Source organism: Simochromis diagramma, unplaced genomic scaffold (assembly GCF_900408965.1).
Source record: "Simochromis diagramma unplaced genomic scaffold, fSimDia1.1 OVJJ01000802.1, whole genome shotgun sequence".
NCBI classification, from domain to species: domain Eukaryota; kingdom Metazoa; phylum Chordata; class Actinopteri; order Cichliformes; family Cichlidae; genus Simochromis; species Simochromis diagramma.
This window is the reverse complement of record NW_024387492.1, coordinates 23,645,619-23,668,668: the sequence shown is the minus strand read 5'-3', so window position 1 is coordinate 23,668,668 and position 23,050 is coordinate 23,645,619. Positions and strand designations below refer to the sequence as shown.

Genomic DNA, 23,050 nt, shown 5'->3' with positions numbered 1-23,050 from the left:
AAGGAATTTCTGTTTTCACTGGCACGCGGTTTCTCAACTGAAGAAACGTGAGAGCAGTGTGGCCAGGATCGGATCCACCCACCTGATTTCACCACTTTCCAGCCCGTCACTGCGCCCTAATCTCTAATAACTACATATCTGTCCACACAGGGTAAAATGGAAACACAGGGATAGAAGTGTAAGTGACGGATCGTGAAATAAGAAAAGTCTTTGTAGCTCACATCAGCCCGGATCATTTACAACCGGTGCCTTTGGTGCTCATCATGCTGCTTACCCTCAGACTCTGTTCAAGTTTCTGTGTCTAAAAGTGAAAAATGATATTTTTTACCACACGTCAGGATGCAGGAGGTGAACAGAGAAGCTTAAAGCTTTTGGCCTCACTTGGTTTCAATCACACAGTGAAAAAGGGTTCTTCATCAAAAGCACATCAGGTGGAATCCAAAAATGAGTTTGGGGAAAATGATTAGAATTTATGAGAATCTGATTAAAGTGAACAGAAAGGAGGTGTGTAAATCCCACAGATATTACATCAGAAATTGGTTTCAGATGGAGTGTGCAGCGGGGCATGTGTGAGCATTTGATGGAGCGACTGCAGGACTGCAGATGACTGATCGCCCTTGTTTGTTGGTATTCTGTTGCACTTTTAAACACATCACAGGACTGGGGACGTTACACCAGCCACTGACTCCTCTGATTACATTACACCAGTTTATTTTCTGTTATCGACCTGTTAAGCATCATTTATTCAATATGGAAACACAGTTTACAGCGGACCTTCCCAAAGTGTGGGGCCCACCCCCTAGGGGGGGTGCAGGGCCATGGCAGGGGGGCACGGTATGAAAAGAAAAAAAACAAAATGCTTGGACACTGCTAGCACGGGCGCCCACAGAAACACAAAGCAGGAGATGAAGCATCGCTGAATATGTTTCCAAACCAACTTCATTCTAAGCCAAAGACTACAAAATATGGTGAAGCATATCTTCCCTTTGGTTTCACCTGCACAAGTGCCGAGGTAGGTCTCCCCTGCAGAATTGGTTTTCCCTTCTTGGGAGCAGCGCTGGGCTGTTCAAATCACGGACAAACAGTATCCCACATTCTTGATTTTTAGTTCACAAACACTTGTTGTAATGAGTAACTACTCCTGACATTTTGGAGATGTTAGCTCTTTATACAGTAAAGTTACAGTGGGATACAAATAATATCAGGCTGATCCTGCCACGATTTGTTCCCTCGGTTCAAATCATGGACAAACAGCATCCCACAGTTGTTTAGGTTTTTAAACCCATTTTGCACAGAGAGGCATTTTTAAAAAAAAAAATGTGTTGATAGCAATGTTGAATATTATTATACAGGGGGGAAAAGAACCAACTACACGTAAAATAATCACACCGTGAGGCCTCTGCCTTTGTAAATGGAGGGACAGTAACTGCGTGTAAAACCTGAAGACAGTCAGATTAACAGTAACAGTATTTCGTCTCTATATGCTATTCTGCAATTCATCTCATGTAAACAATAACGTGGCGCACAGCCTGACGTGAAAAAAGGCACACACCATCATGTAAAACAAAGGGGGGCCCAGCAAAAAAAGTTTGGGAACCACTGGTTTACAGTGTTTACGTATCACCCTAAAGCTCAAAAGTAAAAATCCCCTTCATTTTTCAAGAGAGTTAAAAACAACAACAACAACAGACACAAATTATTACACATCACTGGATCTAAGTAACATAGCACTGAAGGAGTTAACACAACAGATATATGTGAAAACTGAAGGTAACACATGCACCATCATGCACCATCATGCACCATCATGCACCATCATGCACCATCAAATCTGATGATGAAAGAGCAGAAGTACAATAATGGAAGTTCTGCAGAAAATGGAAAATGATACAAACACAAGGCACTATGTGTCTGAATGTCCCAGCACCCACATTTATATTTAAACACACTGTTCTCACACAGCAGACTGTTAACAATATTACTGCTTCTTCATACACTGAAGCTCTACATGAACATGTAATATTTATTACTACAAAAACACCCTAAAATTTAGTAAGACTGACATAGCTGGGACCGAGATCCTCTTCACCAAAACAACAGGCTTGGCTTTTATGAATGATGATAACCCTCTTAATGCTTATCAGTCACACAAAAACAGCGAGTTGAGCGTGCCATGTTTGGTAACTTTTGGAAAACAAACTCTGATGTCTGTGCCCGGCCCCTGACCTGTGACGCGTGCTTAGTGAAGAAGAGGTTACATTTGTACCCGATCATCTGCTGATGGTTTCTGTGTTAGCAGAACATTTCCTTTATTCAGTTACTGACAGTTTAAGTGACTTAAGCATTTTTTTTTTTTCGGTAAATGCTGTTTTCATTGTGGCCTTCGACCTTCGAGCCCTCACTCAGTGGCAACAGGTACACTGCGGTTTGTCACACCTGTACACTCACGTTCAGAGTGGAACTCTGGGAGGTAACGTCATGAACAAAGGTGTCAGAGTTGAACATGCAGCGACAGAGAGTAATAATAATCCTTAAACAAGGACAGAGCCTTGTGAAACACATGAGACTGCAGTGATTTCACCTCCTGACTGCAAGCCCGCAGACTCAGCAACCACACCTAACACAAAGAAAACACTTCTTGACAGCCAGAGATGTTTGCAGAGATTAAGCTACTGGGTTGGATGTGCAGACACAGGCTGGATTCGACACCACGTTAGAGCCCAGCCTGTGTCATTACTGCATCAGAGACAAAAAGGCAGACGGGCATGAAGCAGAGATCTGACACTTTAGCTGGACCGCTCCATCTTTCATTAAGTTGTTAAAGCGTGAACGTCCACACCCCTTCATTGTGGAGTCACATCTGCGCACGCACGCATGCACGCACACACGCACACACACACTTTCTCAATGCTCAGATATTTGTTACGATCTGTGCATCAGACTGAAAACTATATGAATAAACTATATTACAGTCTGTAAGTTTTTTATCTCTTATTTGTTTTTTTGTTGGTACACCTGTACGTGTACAACTGTGTGTGCACCTATGCCTGTGCTCCAAACAGCTCAACACTCTGTTAATGTTCATGTACTTTAAATTTTCTTTTCCCAGCATTAAAGGTCCAGTCAGCGCTCAAGCAGCAATAGCATGCTACCAGGGCTATGCTGGACTTACAGAGGAGACATTATAGGACTGAAATCTATAGGAGCCTTATGCAACAGCATAGACAGCGGGAGTGTAACCTCTGGAGGAAAGTTTCCTTTCAAGGCAATTACAGCACTTCCCCCCCTCCTTTATTTTCTTATAGACTGATGAGTCTGTAAATGCAGCAGTTTTGGTACGCCTTTAAAATCATGCACGAATACACAAAAGCAGGAGCCTCCTTAAGGAACCCACAGCTGCATCAACTCAACCACAGTTTGCCCCACACCTCCCCAAAAGAACACACACACGCACGCACACACACACGCTATGATTATTCAGGGAATGATTTTGGGTTTCAGCTCGAAAAGTCTGTCAGACTCTGACTCTTAGTTCTTTTTTTAGTTTGTTATTTGTTTATTTTGCCATTTGATGTTTGTAAAACTGCTTAAACAGCACTAATACCATCTATCAGATTAATTACTGTTCACCCCTCGCTGCAGTACTGGGATAACAAATAACTGTTTCTTCAAATAGATTTTACATTGCATCAGTTAAGTAATATTCATGTTTGATATTCTTTCATGTCACTTTGTGAGTTTCAAAGAATATGATTTTGTGGGTCAACTGAAAAGTATACATTATTATTTTCACCCTGAACATCAATGAAAAGGTCAAACATGAAATCCGAGACTCAAAGTTTTCTGTGCTCTCAGAGTGTCAGTTTGCAAAGTCACATCAGATCATATTAATTAAGGTGGAACGGCTTTTTCTCCTTTTTATAACTGCTTAATTAGTGATAATCATCTCGCTGTGAATGGCAGTGGATCCTGAAAGGCACTTTTCCCCACACTACTGTAAGATTTCAGTGGAGCTGTGTGCCATGAATGAAACATAGTGTGAAGTACAGCATCAGCTTTTTTGCCAGCAGGAGATTTTCTGAAGGTCAGAATGGAGACGTTACAGATTTATGTGCAATCATAGAGAAAGTATCGACTCCATTTACAAACACAGTCAGTATCAGGCGTGTTAACACTGGGCAGCAGCTCATTATGTGGTTATGAGTTTTTGTCTATATCAACAGAAGTTTCACTCAAAGTTCCCCTGTTTACTCCCGTCTTCCTTTCTCTGCTCTCCTTAAACCACTGAATGACAAACACCTGGCAGCCATGACACCTGTAGCTCATTCAAAGTGTTCTGTAACTGAAACCGAAGAGCAGACAGGGAGCTCACAGCAGCCAAACTATGAACGCTATCAACTCTTACTGCTGCCCAAATCACACTCTGAACCAAGTCACATCATCATCATCATCATCATCAATATTATCACCATCCCCTTTTATCGATCTAATCAGGCTGGTATAAAACTGGTGAGTGAGCTGTGGGAGTAAATGGAGATTGTGGCCAGTGTTCTTCCTGCTCTGCTTCCTTGTTTACAGCAGTGGGTGAGTGCACAGCGTCCTGCTGCCGGACGCTGTGCAGCTCTGTGGTATAAAGATCGGCTGAGTGTCTTGTCAAAGGGCACTTGTTAAAAAGCAGTTTCTGAGCTCGGCATAGCTTCAGACAGACCCTCAGCCCTCCAGCTGGCGTCTGGAGGCCGGTCGCTGCTCTTAGGCACTACTTTGAGCCCTTCTCTGCTTTTGTCCCTTATGATATTCTTTTAATTCATTTTATTTATTTATTGCCTTTTTCTGTTGCTCTGGATGAAATATGTTTTCCCCTTTCTAAGGACCTGTACATCCCCAAACTCATTTCCACCGTGGACACCAGCCAAGGCCACGAGCTGCTGTAGTCCTGCTTAAAACTCCTGACCAGTTGTTGTGAGAAAAAGAATCATGACTATTAACTTCTAAGCTTCACCATTCATAAATCCCAGAATCCTAACCAACTCAGGTAGAAGACGAACTTTGCTTACTTCCACTTTCCCCCTTTTACATTTAACCAGTCAAGGTGGTCAACAAATTACACTTCATAGTTTTCATGCCTTTAAAAATCATCAAAACAGCACCAGTTTCATTATCACCGGCTTTCTATGAAAATCTTATCTACAGTGAGCCATTCAGCTGCTTCTGCCTGCCCACAGCTGTTGTTCATCTTCAAACTGCTTAACAACCCACATCCATCCCAGCTCCTTTCATGGCTTTTGTGACTTTATCAGTGGGATATCAGTTCTCATTTATTCTGACTGTTGTTTGCTTTTAGCTGATTGGAGCATGAACCCGGGTTTGCCTGTTGTTCCCTTGTTTTATTCATTCTCTCACTTTTGCCATATAATACATACATAAAAATAACACACAAGAAGTTCTCAAGCATTAGACTTCCAGAAAAGATCTGGAAGAAAAGACATTATTTAGACATGATTCACAGATTGAAATAATCCTCATTTATTTTCTGATGAGCATTCGTTAACCCAGAAGCTGTTTTAGCCCCTCCCCATTTCATCCAAGGTTCTTCTGATTTGCTGCCTGTTGCACACAGCAGGAGGTTGTAGCTGATGTTGTCTGAGAAGACCATATTAGGGTCTGAGAGCCTGAAACAGTGTTTGTAGATGGAAACTTAGGGAAATCACAACAGCTCCACTTTGATTTAACTGTCTCCAAATTTACTTCACCAACCCTCGCAACGCATCAAAGAACCACTGTTGACTTGAATCCTTCATAGGAGGGATAATGGCCTCTAACCTATAAAGCTTTTTAATAACTGTGTCACTAAGGCTACGTTCACACTGCAGGCGAAAGCGCATCAAATCCGATTTTTTTGACACTATGCGACCCATATCCGATCATGCTATGACAGCGTGAACGGCACAAATCCGATATTTTCAAATCCGATCTGGGTCACTTTCGTATGTGGTACTGAATCCGATACATATCCGATGTTTTAGAAAGCGACTGCTGTTTGAACGGTCATGTTGCATTAAATCCGTCTTTTACGTCACTGACACAAGACAGACGCCAATTATCAGCTCCGGAGAAGCGCCCGAGAAGACATCGCAAACGCTTCCTGGCCATCTGGTGTAGATGTTAGTGAAACTGTTGGGAAGACAACGTTGGAGAAACGTGAACATTTTATTTGTACTGTATAATCTGCAGATTCTGACAGAAGTCTGCAACTATCCTTTGAAGCACCGCTCCTCTAAAACAGCAATAAGGATAATTATTAGGTTATTTAGATTATTATGTAAATAACAAAATAACTTAAAGCAAAAATTAGGAAACATAAAGTCCGAAGTCTTTATATTAAGGGCCATCAGTCAAACAATATTGTTTGCTCTGGGTCTAAACAGAGCGCGTTGTGTGTGACATCTTCTTTTGCGCATGCGGGCCGCTTTGAGCGTTCACACTAGAGCACGTTTGCTGTCGCATTTTATTTGTAGTGTGAACAAGCAGACAAAAAAAAAAAAAAAATCGGATTTGATCAAAAAATCGGAATTGAGCATTAAGACCTGCAGTGTGAACGTAGCCTTAGTATTATACACCAGCCGGTCAGTCAGAATGGATTTGTGGGCTTCACAGGGCCTTAATTTAAAATCTGTTTATCCAACTGTCACTAAGGACCCCCCCTTCTGTGTTGCTCGATTTGACTTTAATGTTTATGAAAGTCATGTTTCAATAACTTTCACCATATAAAGCATGTTTTCAGGTCACAGAAAACATGCTTTATATTTTTAACAACTTGGCACGGGACGTTTTCTCCCTGTGCCCCACACCCACCCCCCAAAACCTCCACCCTTTCATTTATCGATTTATTTTGTAGGTTCGCTCCAAGAAGTGATTCTTTTAAGGTAAATAACAGCTGTGAGATCATAACCTTTTGAGAAATCCTGGGAAATTACACAATATATGGAGGGATTTGTGAAAAACATCGCATGAAATTTAACCAGCTGTTCCAGACGAGGCTTGTAATTGAAGGCTCTGATCTTTAAAGGTCAAGTCCGTAATAAAAAAAAATAAAAAAATGTAAACATGTTCCTTTGTTCTAACAACCTTATCACATGGGAAGTTTCCCCTCTGTTCCTTGCCCTGGGTGAAAAATTTCTGAACTATTGAGATGTGGAAATAATATCTCACAAAGTTACCACGACAACAGTGCAGTAAATAAACGACGCCTGGACAATATATGGGGCCTTTGTTAATCACTACAGCTGACATTAACAGCGGGCTTTCACTCTGTTCGGCACACCGAACCCAAAGAATCCACGTCCGAGTGTTCCTAAAAGTCAAACGTTTGATTTCTACTTCATTTGTTTTAGTTTACCACCCTGTATGATCTGAAGCCGCGCAAAGGAAACACATGTGGCGATACAGACATAGTTTATTCTTGGGGGAATCCCCCACAGCAACAGAAACAGGTAGCAGCTAAATCAGTTTTTTATTAACCGTGTGCATAAGTATTTTTTATTTGTGCACAAAAGCTGCCACTGACCCCGCCCACCTCTCATCAAAGATTAATTCAACTGCCAACAAATCACAGAAAAAAAAAATAGATTCTTTATGCTGCAGACAGTCACAAAGGTTTTAACCATTACGGTGAAGAGAGCGAGCACCCTGAAGTTCACTCTTTGGAGCCAGCAATGGCTGACATGTTCGTCACAGCAGGAGAAACAGAGAAACAAACTCCACAAATCATGTTGTATTTGCACGAGTATCAACAATAGTAATCAATCAAAAGTGATCCTATCAGAAAGGAATGCTTTCTGATGGAGAGACAGATGTGCTCACTTTCCAACACACACGCGGGCAGACACACACACACACACAGAACTAAACTAAACATCTGGGCTGTCTGTGAGTCTGTGAGAAAGGACAGAAAGAAAACGCACACACACACACACACACACACACACACACACACACACACACACACACACACACACAGCGTAATGGTGTTGAAATACTGATAAAATCCTAATGGAACAAAAAACCCCAAAACAAAACAAAAAAATACAGTAACGCTGGAACACACACACACATACACCATCCATACGTGCAGGGTGGATGATATCGCTAACATGATGTCATCACTGACACAGAGACCCCAACGCCGCAGGGAGAGGAGGAAAGCGTGAAAATCTGTGGCAGACATGGTCGGAAATGCAAGAAGATGTAAATGTGCTGTGTGTGTGTTACATGCGAGTGCAGATGAGCGCTCTTTGAGGTGATGTCACGGTCGAGCACGCCCGCGTGTATGTGGACTGAGCGGGCGTGGCCGAGCAGATGGTCGTTTTTGTAGCGAGGAATTCGTCAACATCACTCCACTGACATGAAAACTACGCTTCGAGTTTCCCCTGCAGGGACGGAGACGTGTGCAGGCCCGGAGGTGCTCATGTCAAAACACACTCGTGTTTTCTCCTGGGCCTTTTGATGCAATTTCTCGCAGTCTGAGTGCAATCTGAAAATGAGTCCAGATGGCGTGGTATAAAATCGACTTGTAGCTGAAGTCACCAGAGTTTAGGAATTATTAGCATAATCACATAATTCTCCCAAGAGATGTTGAGACGCCGAGCCACACAATCGCACTTCGCTTGTCCGATTCCTTCTGAAGGACCTGAACTCATCGATCACAAGCACATTTTCAAAGAGAAAGTATACCCCTCACTTCACTAAAAAATCCATTAATTAATTACAATTAAGAATGTCTTTCACAGAGATTTCCTCAACTGAGCAAGTCTGCAACAATCAAGCATGTTTCTGAAGGTGAGAGAAACCATGAGGCAAGAACACCAAAAACTGTTACCATAAAATGTATCCTGGATCTGTGAGTGACCAATGCTGCCGTAGCATGTCTAATTTAACGTACGACGTACAGGAATACAAGGAAAAACGAAATATTGTACCAGCGAATGCGCGCATGTTGCCTTAAACATGGAGGAAGTCCGTTCACATGAGTAGGGGAAAGAAAAAAAGGAACAGCTCAAACCATTTCTATTCTGATGTTTAGATTTAACCCAGAGAGGCAGAGAATTACCACTTGCCAAAAGACAAATGCTGTAAGTTGCAGGATGGTCTGCAAATTGGACCACTTAAAAAGCCACTTGAGCAAAAACTATTATTCGGAGGTCGTAATCTATTGCAAATCCCATGTCAGCAGCTAAAGTGGCGAACATTAGAAAAAGGGTTTGTTTCCTTCCCTACATTTCTGCTTTTAAGAACAGGGTGAACTTTAAAGGCTGCTGTGGTCATTTTGTTGGTGGACTAATTCGGTCAATCTCCCCGGGATCTCATGGCGTTTTCCCCCATGCTTTCTTTCTATTAAAGGTTATGTTTTATGGTGTAAGCCTGGCATCAGCAGCCAGAACGTTACAATGTGACAAAGGTCAGGGAACTGTGTTCAATATGAGGAAACAGAGTAATAAAATAAATATCAGCTCATTCTCATGTATACACGAACACAAAGATCCGGCACAGCCTAGCGGCACACGCGCACTGAGGTGCATTTTCGCACACATTTTCTTAGTTTTCTTAGCCAGACTGTGCTCATTTGAATCATCGTCACACATAAGCACAAACTTACTGTGGATGTAAGAACAGACCACATGACTAATCTACTCTCCTCACTCCTTTAATCTCACAACGTCTCCAGTTTCACCGCATGACTTTCCTGCTACAGCCCCAGACCTGATAAGGCAAACAATGCAGAGCCAAGGTACACACACACACACACGCGCCAACAAAAGGAATTTGGCCTCAGCATTCATTAAAGAGAACTCACACAAGAGAGGACTGTTTGGTAACGGGGAAAGAGGGGTGTGTGTGTGTGTGTTCCATATCAGTGTGTCCCACCTGCTTCCTCGTCCTCACCCATGCCGATGGGCCCGGGCTGAGGCGTCTCCCCATTCTTTAGACAGTTGTGGATGTAGGTGGCCTTCCAGCGGGCATACTTCCTGTGCTGGATGTTCTGGTGAAGGCAAGAATAAACACACATCAAGGAAGTTATAACTGACACAGGGAGATAGTTTTTGGGGTAAAAGCTGTGGAAAAATATAACTGCCGGTTAGTGTAAGACATGCGATATGGTCAAAGGTCGAGGCTGCTGAAACATATGAATTTAGTCACTGTAAAGGACTTGGAAGTTCAAACTGAACTCTCATTGATTGAGGTTGTCAATCATTAGTTCCTAATGATGTCATAATCATTAGTTTCCAATTCTCCTTTAATGAGGTCTTCTTAAAAATAGAAATGTTTGTGGGTCCCAGGGTGCTCCGTTCAAAAGCACTCAATTTCACCAATCTAATTTTAACAAGTGGAACCATTTATTCTACTCATGTTTACCATGGGTCCTAAGTTCATTGTCATTGTCATACACCAGCAATGCAGGATAGGGGCTCTCTTTGTTAAAGACGTTTTGTAGCTGCAGTCATGATCTGGATGAGGAACTTTCCAGACTGGAAGTCACTGGATCTACCTGAGACAGCCAGACTGTGACCTGGGCACGCGACATATAAAAAGCAGAGCTAGTACTGCTATATTGGAAGTCCTAATCCAAGCCGCACTTGACAAACGTGTTATGTTCGGTCCCCAAACAAAGAGAAGGCGGCAGAAATTGTTTGCTGCACCTGTCACATGCCAGCGTGCTCTGAGAGTGAGGCAAACTGTATAACTGCATGAAGTGTGAGCTTTGCTTAGCTTTATTAGTTTCTGGTCCCAGTACAGCTGTACAGGACTGGGTTTACACCGCCAACAAAAAGTAAGACTCATTCTTGTGAGGGCTCTGCTTTATCAAATATTCTGTTCCTAACTCTTGGACAGACTTTGACTAGTAGACAGGCACAGTTGAGGAGTGGAGGGTGTTAGACTCAGGATTTTATCTTTGCTTTTGCTGATGACATGGTTCTCTTTGTCGGGTGCTGACCTCTACCTTGCACTGGGGTGGTTTGAAGGTGGGATTAACACAGTCAAAGCCACGATTCCACAGCTAGAAAAGATGGAGTACCAACTCCGGGTCAGGGATGAGTGTCTGTAGGTCTTGTCCACGAGTGGATGGAGCTGAAAAGACTGACAGATCCTTCCTCTCACCAAGTGCTGGGATATTTATTCAGTGTGGCGGGGCGTGGCTTGCGGTGCCATGCAGGGAAGGCGGACGCACCTGCTGTAACAGTTGCTATTGTAATGCAGTGTATCACCACATGGCGGCGCCTCCTGTCTCATGACTGGTGTGTCACCCCCTTTTTGTTCATCTTCCCACTCTCCCTGTAATGGATGCTCCCGTGTGTACGCGGACTAGTGTGCTCTCGTGTAATGTGTGGTAGAGGTAGCACTTTTATTTTTGATATTGTAAATAAATGAGTACTTTTGGAAAGTCAGAAGCTGTTGCTCATTCGCTATCCACCTGCACACCTCCGCGGCTGGCTTCATCTCCACCGCACGTTACACTGCGCGGCATCTGGAATCATGCCCCGCCGACTTAAACAGTACTGGGTCCTGCAGGATGGTGGTTGTTGTCAGTGTGTGTGTGGCTGGCAGAGAGAGAGAGAGAGAGCTGCAGCCAACAGTGTGTGAACAAGCAACCATTAATAAAGAGATGCTGCAGAGCATGAAAATGCACCCGGGTCTGCTGTGGGTTTGTTACAGTGGTGCCGAAACCCAGGATGGGGACACAGCAGACCTGCAACTAGGCCAACCGTGGAAGGAGCTGATCCAAATGGTGGCTGAGATTGTGGCTACACAGCAGGAGCAGGCGGCAGTGTTGCGGCGCCGGCAGGAAGCATGAACATGCACTGGGGTCTGCTGTGGGTTTGTTACATTCAGGTCTCATTCTGTTGGCTATCCGATTTCCATCAGTACTCTAGAACATGGACCTAATGTGAAGCAGGTTAGCTTTTAAAGCAGGGCCAGAGAAAGGAAGGTGTAATTTATTCTACTGATAAGTAGAGAAAACATACTAAAACTGAGTCTGAAACGAAAAAAGCATTACTGGTTTAATTTGAGCCAACTTTTAGGACCTGGATTTTAAATGGGAGGGTATAACTGCTGAAGGCCTGAAGACAAAGAAGCAGGTAAGTAGTTTTGAAGGGTATAAAAAGGTGTAAGCTATTTGAATTTGAAGTTAAAGAAAATAAAAATACTTCAGTCCCAAGGTTCAAGGTTAAGGTACTGAATAAAGTTCCATCCATCCAACCCAGAAAAGAAAACATACATAAGGCTGTTAGAGGTATTTATCCAGTGGCTCAGTCCCCTATACGGCTATAGAGTCAGAGTAACAAAGTTCTACCAGTGGGGTTAACAGGTACCAAGTTGGGCACTAAACCTCAATTATGCACTGGTTTGCACTCAGGTGTGAGTGATGTAAAATTTATGATCAGTGCGCATCTGCCTTTGCTTGGAGTCGCCCACAGAGAATTTACATTACCATTCATAAACTGCGTGTCCCAGGTCCTCGGTGTCAGGCAGTGAATGATCACGATGTACTACAATGGAGGTGTGAGGAGACGCAGTAGAGTGTTAATGGGGGCACATTAGAGTGAATCAAGGCTGAAGGATCTTTGAAATATTACAATAGGAGTGAAGCTGATAAGACCTGTGAGAATTTCCTGCTTATTCCAGTTAAGTGCCAAATTCACAGAAGCAGCTCAGAAACAACACGGAGAGCTGACGCATATTTGTTTAGCCTTAGCATTACCATCGCAGATGGATGAGGCTCCGGTTATTTTAATCCCTGGGAAAACACTTTGAGATATTAAAGCACGCAAAGGGAAAGACAGGAATGTAACCGCTATAAAAGTTTCAACAGAAAGGTCACACATTGTAAAACTCTCGGTTAAACAATAACTCATAGCAGAGGGAAGCACATGCTCCCTCACGGGGCAATTTGTTGTTTTTGCATTCATTTAACACCTAAACAGGACTTTTGTAGAAGGCAAAAAGACTCAACAATATCATAAAGACAAAAAAAACTATCTGAGTTGGTCCTTTCAGGTTTTCTACAGTGGTCGGGTGCAGTATGTGCTGGGCGGGTTGGGTGCAGCCTACAGGAAGCTGGACCTATGTTCCCTCTTCGGACTGTGCCTGGCCAGGCCCCATAGACTACTTGGGCCTGGCCTCAGGCGCTCGACCTCGGGCATCCTCCCTGGGCCTGGCTCCAGGCCGTGGCCCAGTTAACCTCATCCCGGGCAGAGTTTGTTCCTGGGTGAGGGACCAGACAATTCGCCATGGATGACCCTACCATAGGGCAAAAGCCCCAGATAACATACCCCCTGGGATCCCAGGGACACACAAACTCCTCCACCACAATAAGGTAGCAATTCACAGAGGGAACCACTGGACTTTAAATCTTCATTTGGACATTTGGTTGGTAAAACCTTAAACGTTTCAAGATATGATGAGCCACGAATGCTTCAGTTCTGAATTACTTTCAACATATTTGTTGGAAACATCATTATCTTCATGCAGTCATGTGATAAAGTTTTGTGCACAACTGTGAAAACCTTTTCATGACTGTATTAAAAAAAAAAAAAAAATCCAGATCCTTTTATATTCTAGGTGATGATCCGATTTTCAAAGAGTGACTCAGGAACATGTAGTTTCCCCGGCTGCTGACTCTTTTCTGTGAAGTACCATGATTAGGGTCACAATGCTTTCAATTCCCGTAATTTGTTAATGTAAAATGCATTGGCTGACAATGTCCCCAGGTGGGCTCATGGCCTCATGGTGGAGAGACATAATTATAGTCAGAGGCAGATGGTCCACGCTGCCTTTGTTAGTAACAATGTAGTGCGGTGACAGCCGGAGTAGAAGAAGTACGCATATGAGCTTTCTGCTCGTGTAGATTTTTATGTCCAGTGCACGCTCTCGGCCAGGCACAGCAACGAGGAACTAACTGAAGAGGAAACAACTGGGCAATAATTCCAATTGATCAGGCGTAACAGCGACTCCTCGCGTAAAAGCAAAATTGTATTTGTTATATCAGGCCTGAACATAAAAACTCAACAGCTGCAAGAGGAAAGAGAAAACAATGGTAAAGTTAAAGATCTGGCAGCTTGATGCAGTTAACATGAAATCACACAGCCGTGTCTTCACATCTGAATATGGATGCACATCAAATTAAATGTACTGGAGGGCTAGACTGGGGCCAGATTGAGGATTAATGGTGTTCTTAATGAACAGAGATAAAAGGGAACGATCTCCTCTAATGGTGTCATCTCTCTTTTCAACTTAAAGTTTGTGGCCACATTAACAAATAGACAATACAATTCTAACCAGCTTCAAAATCTGCATTAGGTACGACAAACTTAATTCTTCAGTCTGAGCTCTCTGAGCTTTCTGTCATTTCTTTAAGTATCTTCAGGAAAAGATCTCCAGGATTTGTGAAGAGGATTTGAAGCTCTTGTTTTGAGGTTTTCTGCCTGTTTTTCCATTTCAGATATCCAGGAAGGCTGAAGGCTGCTTCTAACAGCTTGGACGAGTTTACGGACACTGTCACCTCCTATATCCACTTCTGTGAGGACAGCATTGTGCCATCACGCACCAGGGTGAGTTATAACAATGACAAACCCTGGTTTACTCCTAAACTCAAAAAGCTGTGGCTGGAAAAGAGAAAGGCGTTCAGAAGCGGAGACAGGGACTGCTACAGAGAGGCCAAGTACAGGTTCACTAAAGAAGTGGACATTGCTAAACATCAGCACTCTGAGAAGATGCAGCAGCAGATCTCAGAGAATGACTCGGCCTCTGTGTGGAAAGGTTTTAGGAATATCACCAACTACAAGCCTAAAACCCCCCACTCCACTGACGACTTGCTCTTAGCCAACACCCTAAACGACTTCTACTGCCGTTTTGACGAGCCATCAGGCAGCCTTCACACCTCCAACGGCCCCAACAATAGAGACACTTTGGACACTAATTCCCCCACCTCTCCCCCCTCCATAGAGCCATCATCACCTTCAAACCGTTCACCTACAACACCCCCCTCCTCACCCCACACAAAAGAGGATTTCACACCACCTCCTCCCACCACAACTCTTCATATTCATGAAGCAGATGTGAGGAAGCAGTTTAAGAACCTGAATGCTCGGAAAGCTCCCGGCCCAGACGGCGTGTCTCCTGCCACCCTCAGACACTGTGCAAACGAGCTGGCCCCAGTGTTTTCTGGCATTTTCAACTCTTCACTGCAGGCATGTCATGTGCCTGCCTGCTTCAAGTCCTCTACCATAATCCCTGTCCCCAAGAAACCTAGGATCACTGGACTAAATGACTACAGACCCGTGGCTCTGACATCTGTGGTCATGAAGTCATTTGAGCGCCTAGTTCTCTCCCATCTCAAGACCCTCACGGCCCCCCTCCTGGATCCCCTACAGTTTGCATATAGAGCCAACAGGTCTGTAGACGACGCCATCAACATGGCCCTACACTTCATCCTTCAGCATCTGGACTCCCCAGGAACCTACGCCAGGATCCTGTTTGTGGACTTCAGCTCTGCCTTCAACACCATCCTTCCAGACCATCTCCGAGGCAAGCTTTCCCAGATGAATGTGCCTGATCCCATCTGCCGGTGGATCACTGACTTCCTGACGGATAGGAAGCAGCATGTGAGGCTGGGAAAGAATGTCTCGGACTCCCGGACCATCAGCACCGGCTCCCCTCAGGGCTGTGTTCTTTCTCCTCTGCTCTTCTCCCTGTACACCAACTGCTGCACCTCCACCCACCAGTCTGTCAAGCTAATCAAGTTTGCAGATGACACCACCGTTATTGGGCTCATCTCGGACGGGGATGAGTCTGCCTACAGGAGGGAGGTTGAACGTCTGGTGTCCTGGTGCAGCCACAACAACCTGGTGCTGAATGCCCAGAAGACAGTGGAGATTATTGTGGACTTCAGGAAGCACACAGCCCCACTCCCTCCCATCATCCTGACTGACACCCCCATCACCTCTGTGGACTCATTCCGCTTCCTGGGTACCACCATCACCCAGGACCTGAAGTGGGAGCCCACCATCACCTCCGTCATCAAGAAAGCCCAGCAGAGGATGTACTTCCTGAGGCAGCTGAAGAAATTCAACCTGCCAACACGGACGATGATGCAGTTCTACACTGCTATCATCGAGTCCATCCTCACCTCCTCCATCACCGTGTGGTACGCTGGAGCCACTATCAGGGACAAACAGAGACTGCAGCGTGTTGTGCGCTCTGCTGAGAAGGTGATTGGCTGCAGACTCCCATCCCTGCAGGACCTGTACACCTCCAGGACATTGCGGCGTGCAGCTCGGATCTCAGCTGACCCTTCTCACCCTGGACACAGTCTGTTTGACCTGCTCCCCTCAGGCAGGAGGCTCCGGTCCATTCGCACCAGAACCTCTCGCCATAAGAACAGTTTCTTCCCCTCTGCTGTTGGACACATGAACAATAACCATATGACTGTCCCCGCCACTATCACATGACCCTACGCTGTGTCACTGCATCATTCCATGTTTGGCACTGATCACCACCTGCACTAATGTATATATCTTTCTACGTAGCACTCTTAATTCTTATTCTCATGTATATATCTCATGTATATCTCATGCACATATCTTTCTACGTAGCACTTTTAATTCTTATTCTTATTTTTATATCTTTATGACACTATGTTTGCACTGAAGCACCGCAGCAATTTCCTAATGTTGTAAACCTGCTCAACATTTGGCAATAAACCCCTTTCTGATTCTGATTCTGAAAGAATCTCCACCCTGTGTCACAAATGGCTGCAGACTCTCACTGTTGGACCTCCTCCTGACCTCCTCGTACATACTGACCATGATGTGGATCCATCTCTCCATCAGACCTGTTCATGTAGTTTTCATAACTCTGCCTTTTCTCCCCGTTTCCCTACATTAAGAACTGCTTCCTGACAGCCGTCCTATCACTGAGACCATTTCTGATGAGGCTTCAGTGAGCAGTGAATGATCAACTGAAGTCCATATCATCTCTCTTCTCTTGTATATAGTCTAGTTGGATTTTTCTTCTTTCTTAAGAACATAACTTTCAGATACTGTTTATTTGCTACAGGCAATTGTTTTGGTTATTAATTTCTTCTTTAGTCACCTAGTGTTCTAAAAAACACACCATGCTGAGATATGGCAAAGTTTCAGTCAATAGCTCTGTGGGAATCACCTTGTTGGTGTTAACTTTGTTATCCTAGGCAATTTTTATAGATTCACCTAAAAAAATAAGAACAAATTATGAGTTTTTGTGAAACACAGGCTGCTCATAACAAAAAGCCACAAGATTCCATTTCAAACTGGTTCCTGAGTTGTCTGTTTTGTGTGAACAGCACTGGTTCATCCCTTGAGTTGGCTTTTTATTCTTGAAAATAAAATTAAAATAAATAAATAAATAAAACAACTGATTATTGTTCAGAAACCCTGGAGAGCTGCTGCTCAAGACCACTTTACAGGACAAACTGGCTCCTTGGAAGCAAAAACATCAATAAATGACGGGTGGTACCTGCTGACAGACAGGACATCACCTGACATCTGAGTGCTTGCTTTGAAGAAATGTGTGACATTAAATGTGTGCCAGCCTCAGTTACAAAGGCTAGAGTCATTTTTGAAAAGCACTTCTGAAAATACTGAACTGGATAGTCGTGTTTTTCAAAGTCACTGACTCACTTGTCTGGTTCAGAGACTGTTACACGGCAGCTACAGATTCGGTTTCTCTCTCAGAAACAAGTCAGTGGGATGAATTCTGACACACATGGGAACACATTGAAGGCATTCACTAAGTATAAAGGTCCCTGACGGTAACAGTGTTACATAAGATGGTGGCAACACTGCTGAAAACCTCTTTCTGCTGCCTGAAACTCAGTCACCAGTGGGTCTCAGTGTGGGAACATGACAGCTCACCATACATGAACTAAGTGCCCCATCATGCTTTAATGGTTTCTGGGTGATCTGGGAATCATACACACCAGGTGTTTACAGGAACAGAGCTAAGCAGGACTGTGTTCATACCTCACTTTCACAGTAAAGGTTCGTACGCGGTCACCTTTAAGCACCTTGTTGTTGTGATTTGGTGCTATACAAAGAAAATGTCTATGCAGGGTTTCCTAACGACAGGGTGAACTTTTATCATTAATGATAGTGAAATATATTTGGGGACATACTTTGGCCATTTTTCAATCCATCTGGGAGAATCTCATTATCTGTTGTTAATTCACTGGGCCATAAGCCTACCCACTCTTATTTTGAAAGTTCAGTCACTGTCTGGGTGTCTGATCTCAAGAGGACCTCACCCCACAGCTGAACTCCAACATGATGGTCTGCAGTAGTCGATCATAACACCTCTATGCAGAGCTCAGCGCCCCTCAGAGGGACGAGCTGCAGGCTGACGGTGGAGATAACAGGCAGATGGCTGCAGAGACATCTACAGCTCCGTTATGTCTTCATCACAAACGCTGCACATAAAATGTTCAGAGCAGCGGCACATTTGAGCAGAATTTTTAATCACTTATTTTAGAAAGCGTGGGACTCCTGCACCACACGTACTGTAATCTGAATCTGTGGGAAACGCTGCGCTGTGTTTCACACCTTAAGGCACAAATAACTCCCAGCCACTGCTAATAACCACTAAACTTAAACCTTTGCTTCCAATGATGAGCTTTAATTTGCTCAGACTGTCTCCACTGCTTGCTCACTCTGATGTTCACACAGACTCTGTGGTTTGTTGTGTTGTGGCTGCACCTTCTCATCAAATGGAAATATTTAACATGTTTGTGCATCTCTTCCCTGAAAATTCAGCACGGCACATTTGGGATCTTTGAAAATTTTTGGCTGCGAAATAAAATAAAGTTCTGTGTTTTAACAATGTCGGGCTGTGCAGCCAGTCTGCAAAGGTTCGCTAATAACTGCAGATTAGCGGGCGGATAAGAGCACAAATTTACACAAAGTCTGTTTATCTGCAGCACCCTGAATACATCGCAACAGCTGAGTCAACGCTTGGCCTCACAGCAGCTCTGTTATGAGTGCAGAGCCAACATACAAAAAAAACAACAATGAAATATCAGAAGGAAGGGATTGGAGAATGACCTGAAGTCTCCTTTAACGACATTCCCACAGTGCAGTGACCTGATCGATGTCACGACTGTGTCACTTTCTCGTGTCTGAGTCGAAAGAAGCAGATGCATGACTGCTGTCGGGATCTGGCTGCACAGACAGGCCTCGGCAGCAGGATGAATGTTCTGTTGGTTTTGGTCTCTTTGGGGATTATTGGATCATTTATAAATGATTAAATAAAGTCGGCATCATCCTTCAGCCAGTTAACTGATAAATGAGCTTCCTATTGGGGTTGGTCATCATTATAACTCTGCAGAGATCAAACCTGGGACTCCCAGCAGGGTCTTTATCTTACCTCCTCTGACAGCTCCCCAAAAACAGACAAGACATCCAGCAGCAGACTTGAAGTGTAGAACGACTTGATCATGTTCCTGGAGGAAGGAAAGAGGCAGAGGAGGGGGACAGACGGCAGGAATTATGGGATATACGAAGGAGGAAAGGTTGGAAGAAAAGGGGGTTGAAAAAAAAAAATGGGCAGAACAGAAGTGAATGAATAAGATGGAAGAACGTCCATTAGTCTCTTACTCCATCACTGAGAGAGCCTTGTTTCTACAACAGCGATTTATTTATTTGCCCATGAGCAATTTTGCCAATAATGTTGGTTGAAGCTAAGAGAAGCAGTCAACGGAAAAACAAAAAAGAAAAAAAAAGAAAAAAAGAAATAGGGCTGTTTTAACGGCACCGTCTTCCAGCAGCTTTAGCGTGATTTGGTGCATTTCAAATAAATAAATAAACGAATAATCCAAAAAGTAGCTATATTAGCAAAAGCACTTTCGATAGAGCTGAGGAAGCTGGTGATAGCCTAGCATACTCAGCCGGATGGTGGACACGTAAACGCTCATGCACGTTAGTCGTGTTTGAGTCCTTTGCTGGCACTATGCGTCTGCACAAGCGGCACACCCCTTTGGTTACATCCTCAGGTTTGCCTCTTTGAATCTTTCGGTTTGAAGCCAAAGAAATCCCAAATTGGTGACTTTGTATTTTTTTGGGCAACTAGTTGCTCCATGTTTGGACTTCTGTGTTCTAAACGCGCAAATCAGTCTGTGCATGATTACATTGCTCCGCCCATCAAGAAGTCACCTGCACGAATATATCGCCTATCGTCATTTATTGGACTCATTAATGTGGGTTGGAAAATTTTCACATATCGGCCAGCCTTAATCAATACCAACTAAAAGTGGCCCAAGCTACAAAGGAACAAACCACTGGAGCAGCTGCAGGCTCAGCACCACAGGACCTCTCCAGCGTGCTGTAGAGCACAGAGCACGCAACACGCAAACACAACACAAACTGTCTCCTGAGACATGTTGGATTCACACATGCATCAGTGCCAGGACACTGTATAAACTCACTCGAGTTTTAAAAGTGTCTTACAATCACATGAACTCAGATATGTCACTGTTCGTATAAAACGGCGTAATATATATTGGCTCAGAGTTATTACATTTGGATCATTGTTTTAAAAAAGAAAGCACCTTTAAAACTTTGGCTGGTGCAGGTCGAGAGCCAAACATTTGTGTTTTGAGGATTGCAGATTATCTTTCAGTTATCAGCATTTTTGTTTCCATTACTGTCCCACCCACATGAGCTGGGGCAGGGGCTTAAAAATGCCACTTAGACTGGAGGGGATGGATCTTCTATTTCTGTATAACAGCGTTACTCATTTTACCTCTAACGTCACTGTAAACCTTTACTAAGCTTTTATTGTTGTTTATTAAGCTAACGTATACGTTATTACTAGTTAATTATTTGCTTAGTATTGTTTACTTTTTGTTTACTTCTTTATCTGTTATCTGACTCTTGGTAAAAGATTTTAAACAGCATGTGCTTGTGTAAGATGTTGATCAGATGTTGAGGCTGGCCGGGCTCTCTGGTTTGAAGAGTAGATACGTTTGGTAACCACAGCAACCCATCATCACACACACACACACACACACACACGCACGCACGCACGCACACGCAGGTAAGGACAAAGAATGGGCTCCTTGTAGTGCAGAGTGGGAAGTTTTCAAAAAACATTCAGCTGTGTGACTCAAAATGAAGACATGTAAACATGTACGCATTTACACCTCTGTCTGCATGTATATCCGTGTGACCGTGTGTGTGTGTGTGTGTGTTCAGGAGTGACATAACACACGGCTGAGGCTCCTGTTGGCAGCAGACCGCTGCTGCTTGTAAAACCGCAGGCGGGTTTGCTGACCAGCAGCAGAACAGAAGCTTGAGTCAGTCCTGCTTCATATACCTGCTGGAAACAGCTTTTGGGCTGTGTTTACACCACAAACAAATCCAGAGACACGTCGGCTGCATCCATTCATCCTGCATGAGCTGCTGCAAGATGACTGACAGAAAGGGAAACCGACTCTGCACGTTTCTCCCGGGTCAAAGGTCAAAGTGCAGAGTCTCCAGAGTTCACAGAGGAGACGTCATGCAAGTTTCTGTCTTTTTAGCAGATCTGGATGCTACTGATATGCTATTGAATTGAATTAAATTGAAATGAATTGAAACCTTTTAACAGGAAGAAACCTCAGGCAGAACCGGGCTCGGGCAGGTAATAAAGCGTGGAGTGATGAAGTTGCAAACTTGCGGGATGTTGGAGCAGGTGTTTTCCTTAAGGATGAGCAGATTTAATTAATTTAATGAAATAATAACTCCTTTGGTTTCTGCTGTGGTGATGATGTCACTGTATTACTGATGACTATCTTTCTATCGGCTTCAAATTCTTTTAAAACTTTATTAATACAGCAGATCTTAAACAATGCTGCTGACCAAAGCTTCTCCTCGGCCATGCTCACACCGCTGCATTGTCTACAGCAGCTGTGTTCATGCTGAGACTTCATCAACCTGTTCATCCATGCTTCCTATTGGTCAGAAGCATGGATGGACCAGCGCCGCACCTATCATGTGAACGTGCAAGGGAAACTCCAGGTGAACTCACAACCAGATAACCAGCTCAGCCTGATAACTGCTGTTGGGTACCTGAATCCAGGTAATGGGAGGATAAGCGGGTATCTGAAGTCACTTTGTCATGCAGGCATGGTGGATTTCTTTGTTTTGTTGAAAGGTTACAGCAGTTGCACAGAGTTGCAGGTGCTTCTGTTTTGTTGTTCTTTGTCTCATTCCTAGGAAATGGTGTGTCTGAGTCAAACACAGGGTCCAACTTTTTAAAGACAAAGCAAAGAAAACAAAGATTGAATTCCTGAATGAAATATTTGGCCAGCCTCACTTAATGTACCATTAGAAACGCAGATAAGACAAACAAAGAACGCATTGAAATCGTGTGGAGAACGTATAAACACTTCTGATTATTTCCAAGGTGTTTCCTGTCGGGCAGTCTCATTCCAGGTGATAAACTGGGGGAAGGAGAAATTACAAAGGAAAAGAGTAAGAAACACACATTTTCCAGAGAAATCCCCCAAATCAACTGTTCCAATAACCTGGTGTCATGTTATTCTTCCCCGTTAAATATGAGGATTTAACACAACCAGAGTCACTAACAGAAGAGTAATGATTACAAACAAATGTTTTTGGTTTTAATCCGACTTCATTGGTTCAATTAGCTCCAAAGGTTAAAGCTGTGATGGGTGTGAACACTGTGATTAGCAGCAGAAACATCTCTGCTAAAACACTCTCAGCTGAACGCTGAATGAAGATCAACAGGCTGAGGTGGTTTCCTGACCTAAATAGGCAGCATTTTTCCACATGATGCCTGAGTTACTGCTTCCATGGAAGGAGATGTGACCTGCTTTCCACCAAATGGTCTGGAACTGGATGTACGGACACAGAAGTCCCCCGAGACCAAGACCGTCCCCAACAGGGCCCTCGACCATCTGATGGTGACGGCAGAAACTGAGCGTGGACACGCAGCAAGGAGCAGCATTCCTGAATATTCCTGA

The 23,050-nt window shown here is 43.8% G+C and overlaps 1 protein-coding gene across 3 annotated transcripts in view; it reads right to left on the bottom strand.

Moving 5' to 3' along the window:
- Nucleotides 1-23,050, bottom strand: part of vta1 (vesicle (multivesicular body) trafficking 1) — a 59,459-nt gene that overhangs the window by 15,046 nt on the left and 21,363 nt on the right. For all 3 annotated transcript variants that reach the window (XM_040017880.1, XM_040017881.1, XM_040017882.1), the window contains exons 4-5: nt 19,453-19,528; nt 9,922-10,036 (exon numbers count right to left, since the gene is read on the bottom strand). In XM_040017880.1, coding sequence (XP_039873814.1) covers nt 9,922-10,036; nt 19,453-19,528 — 191 coding nt within the window. The remainder of the gene's footprint in view (nt 1-9,921; nt 10,037-19,452; nt 19,529-23,050) is intronic.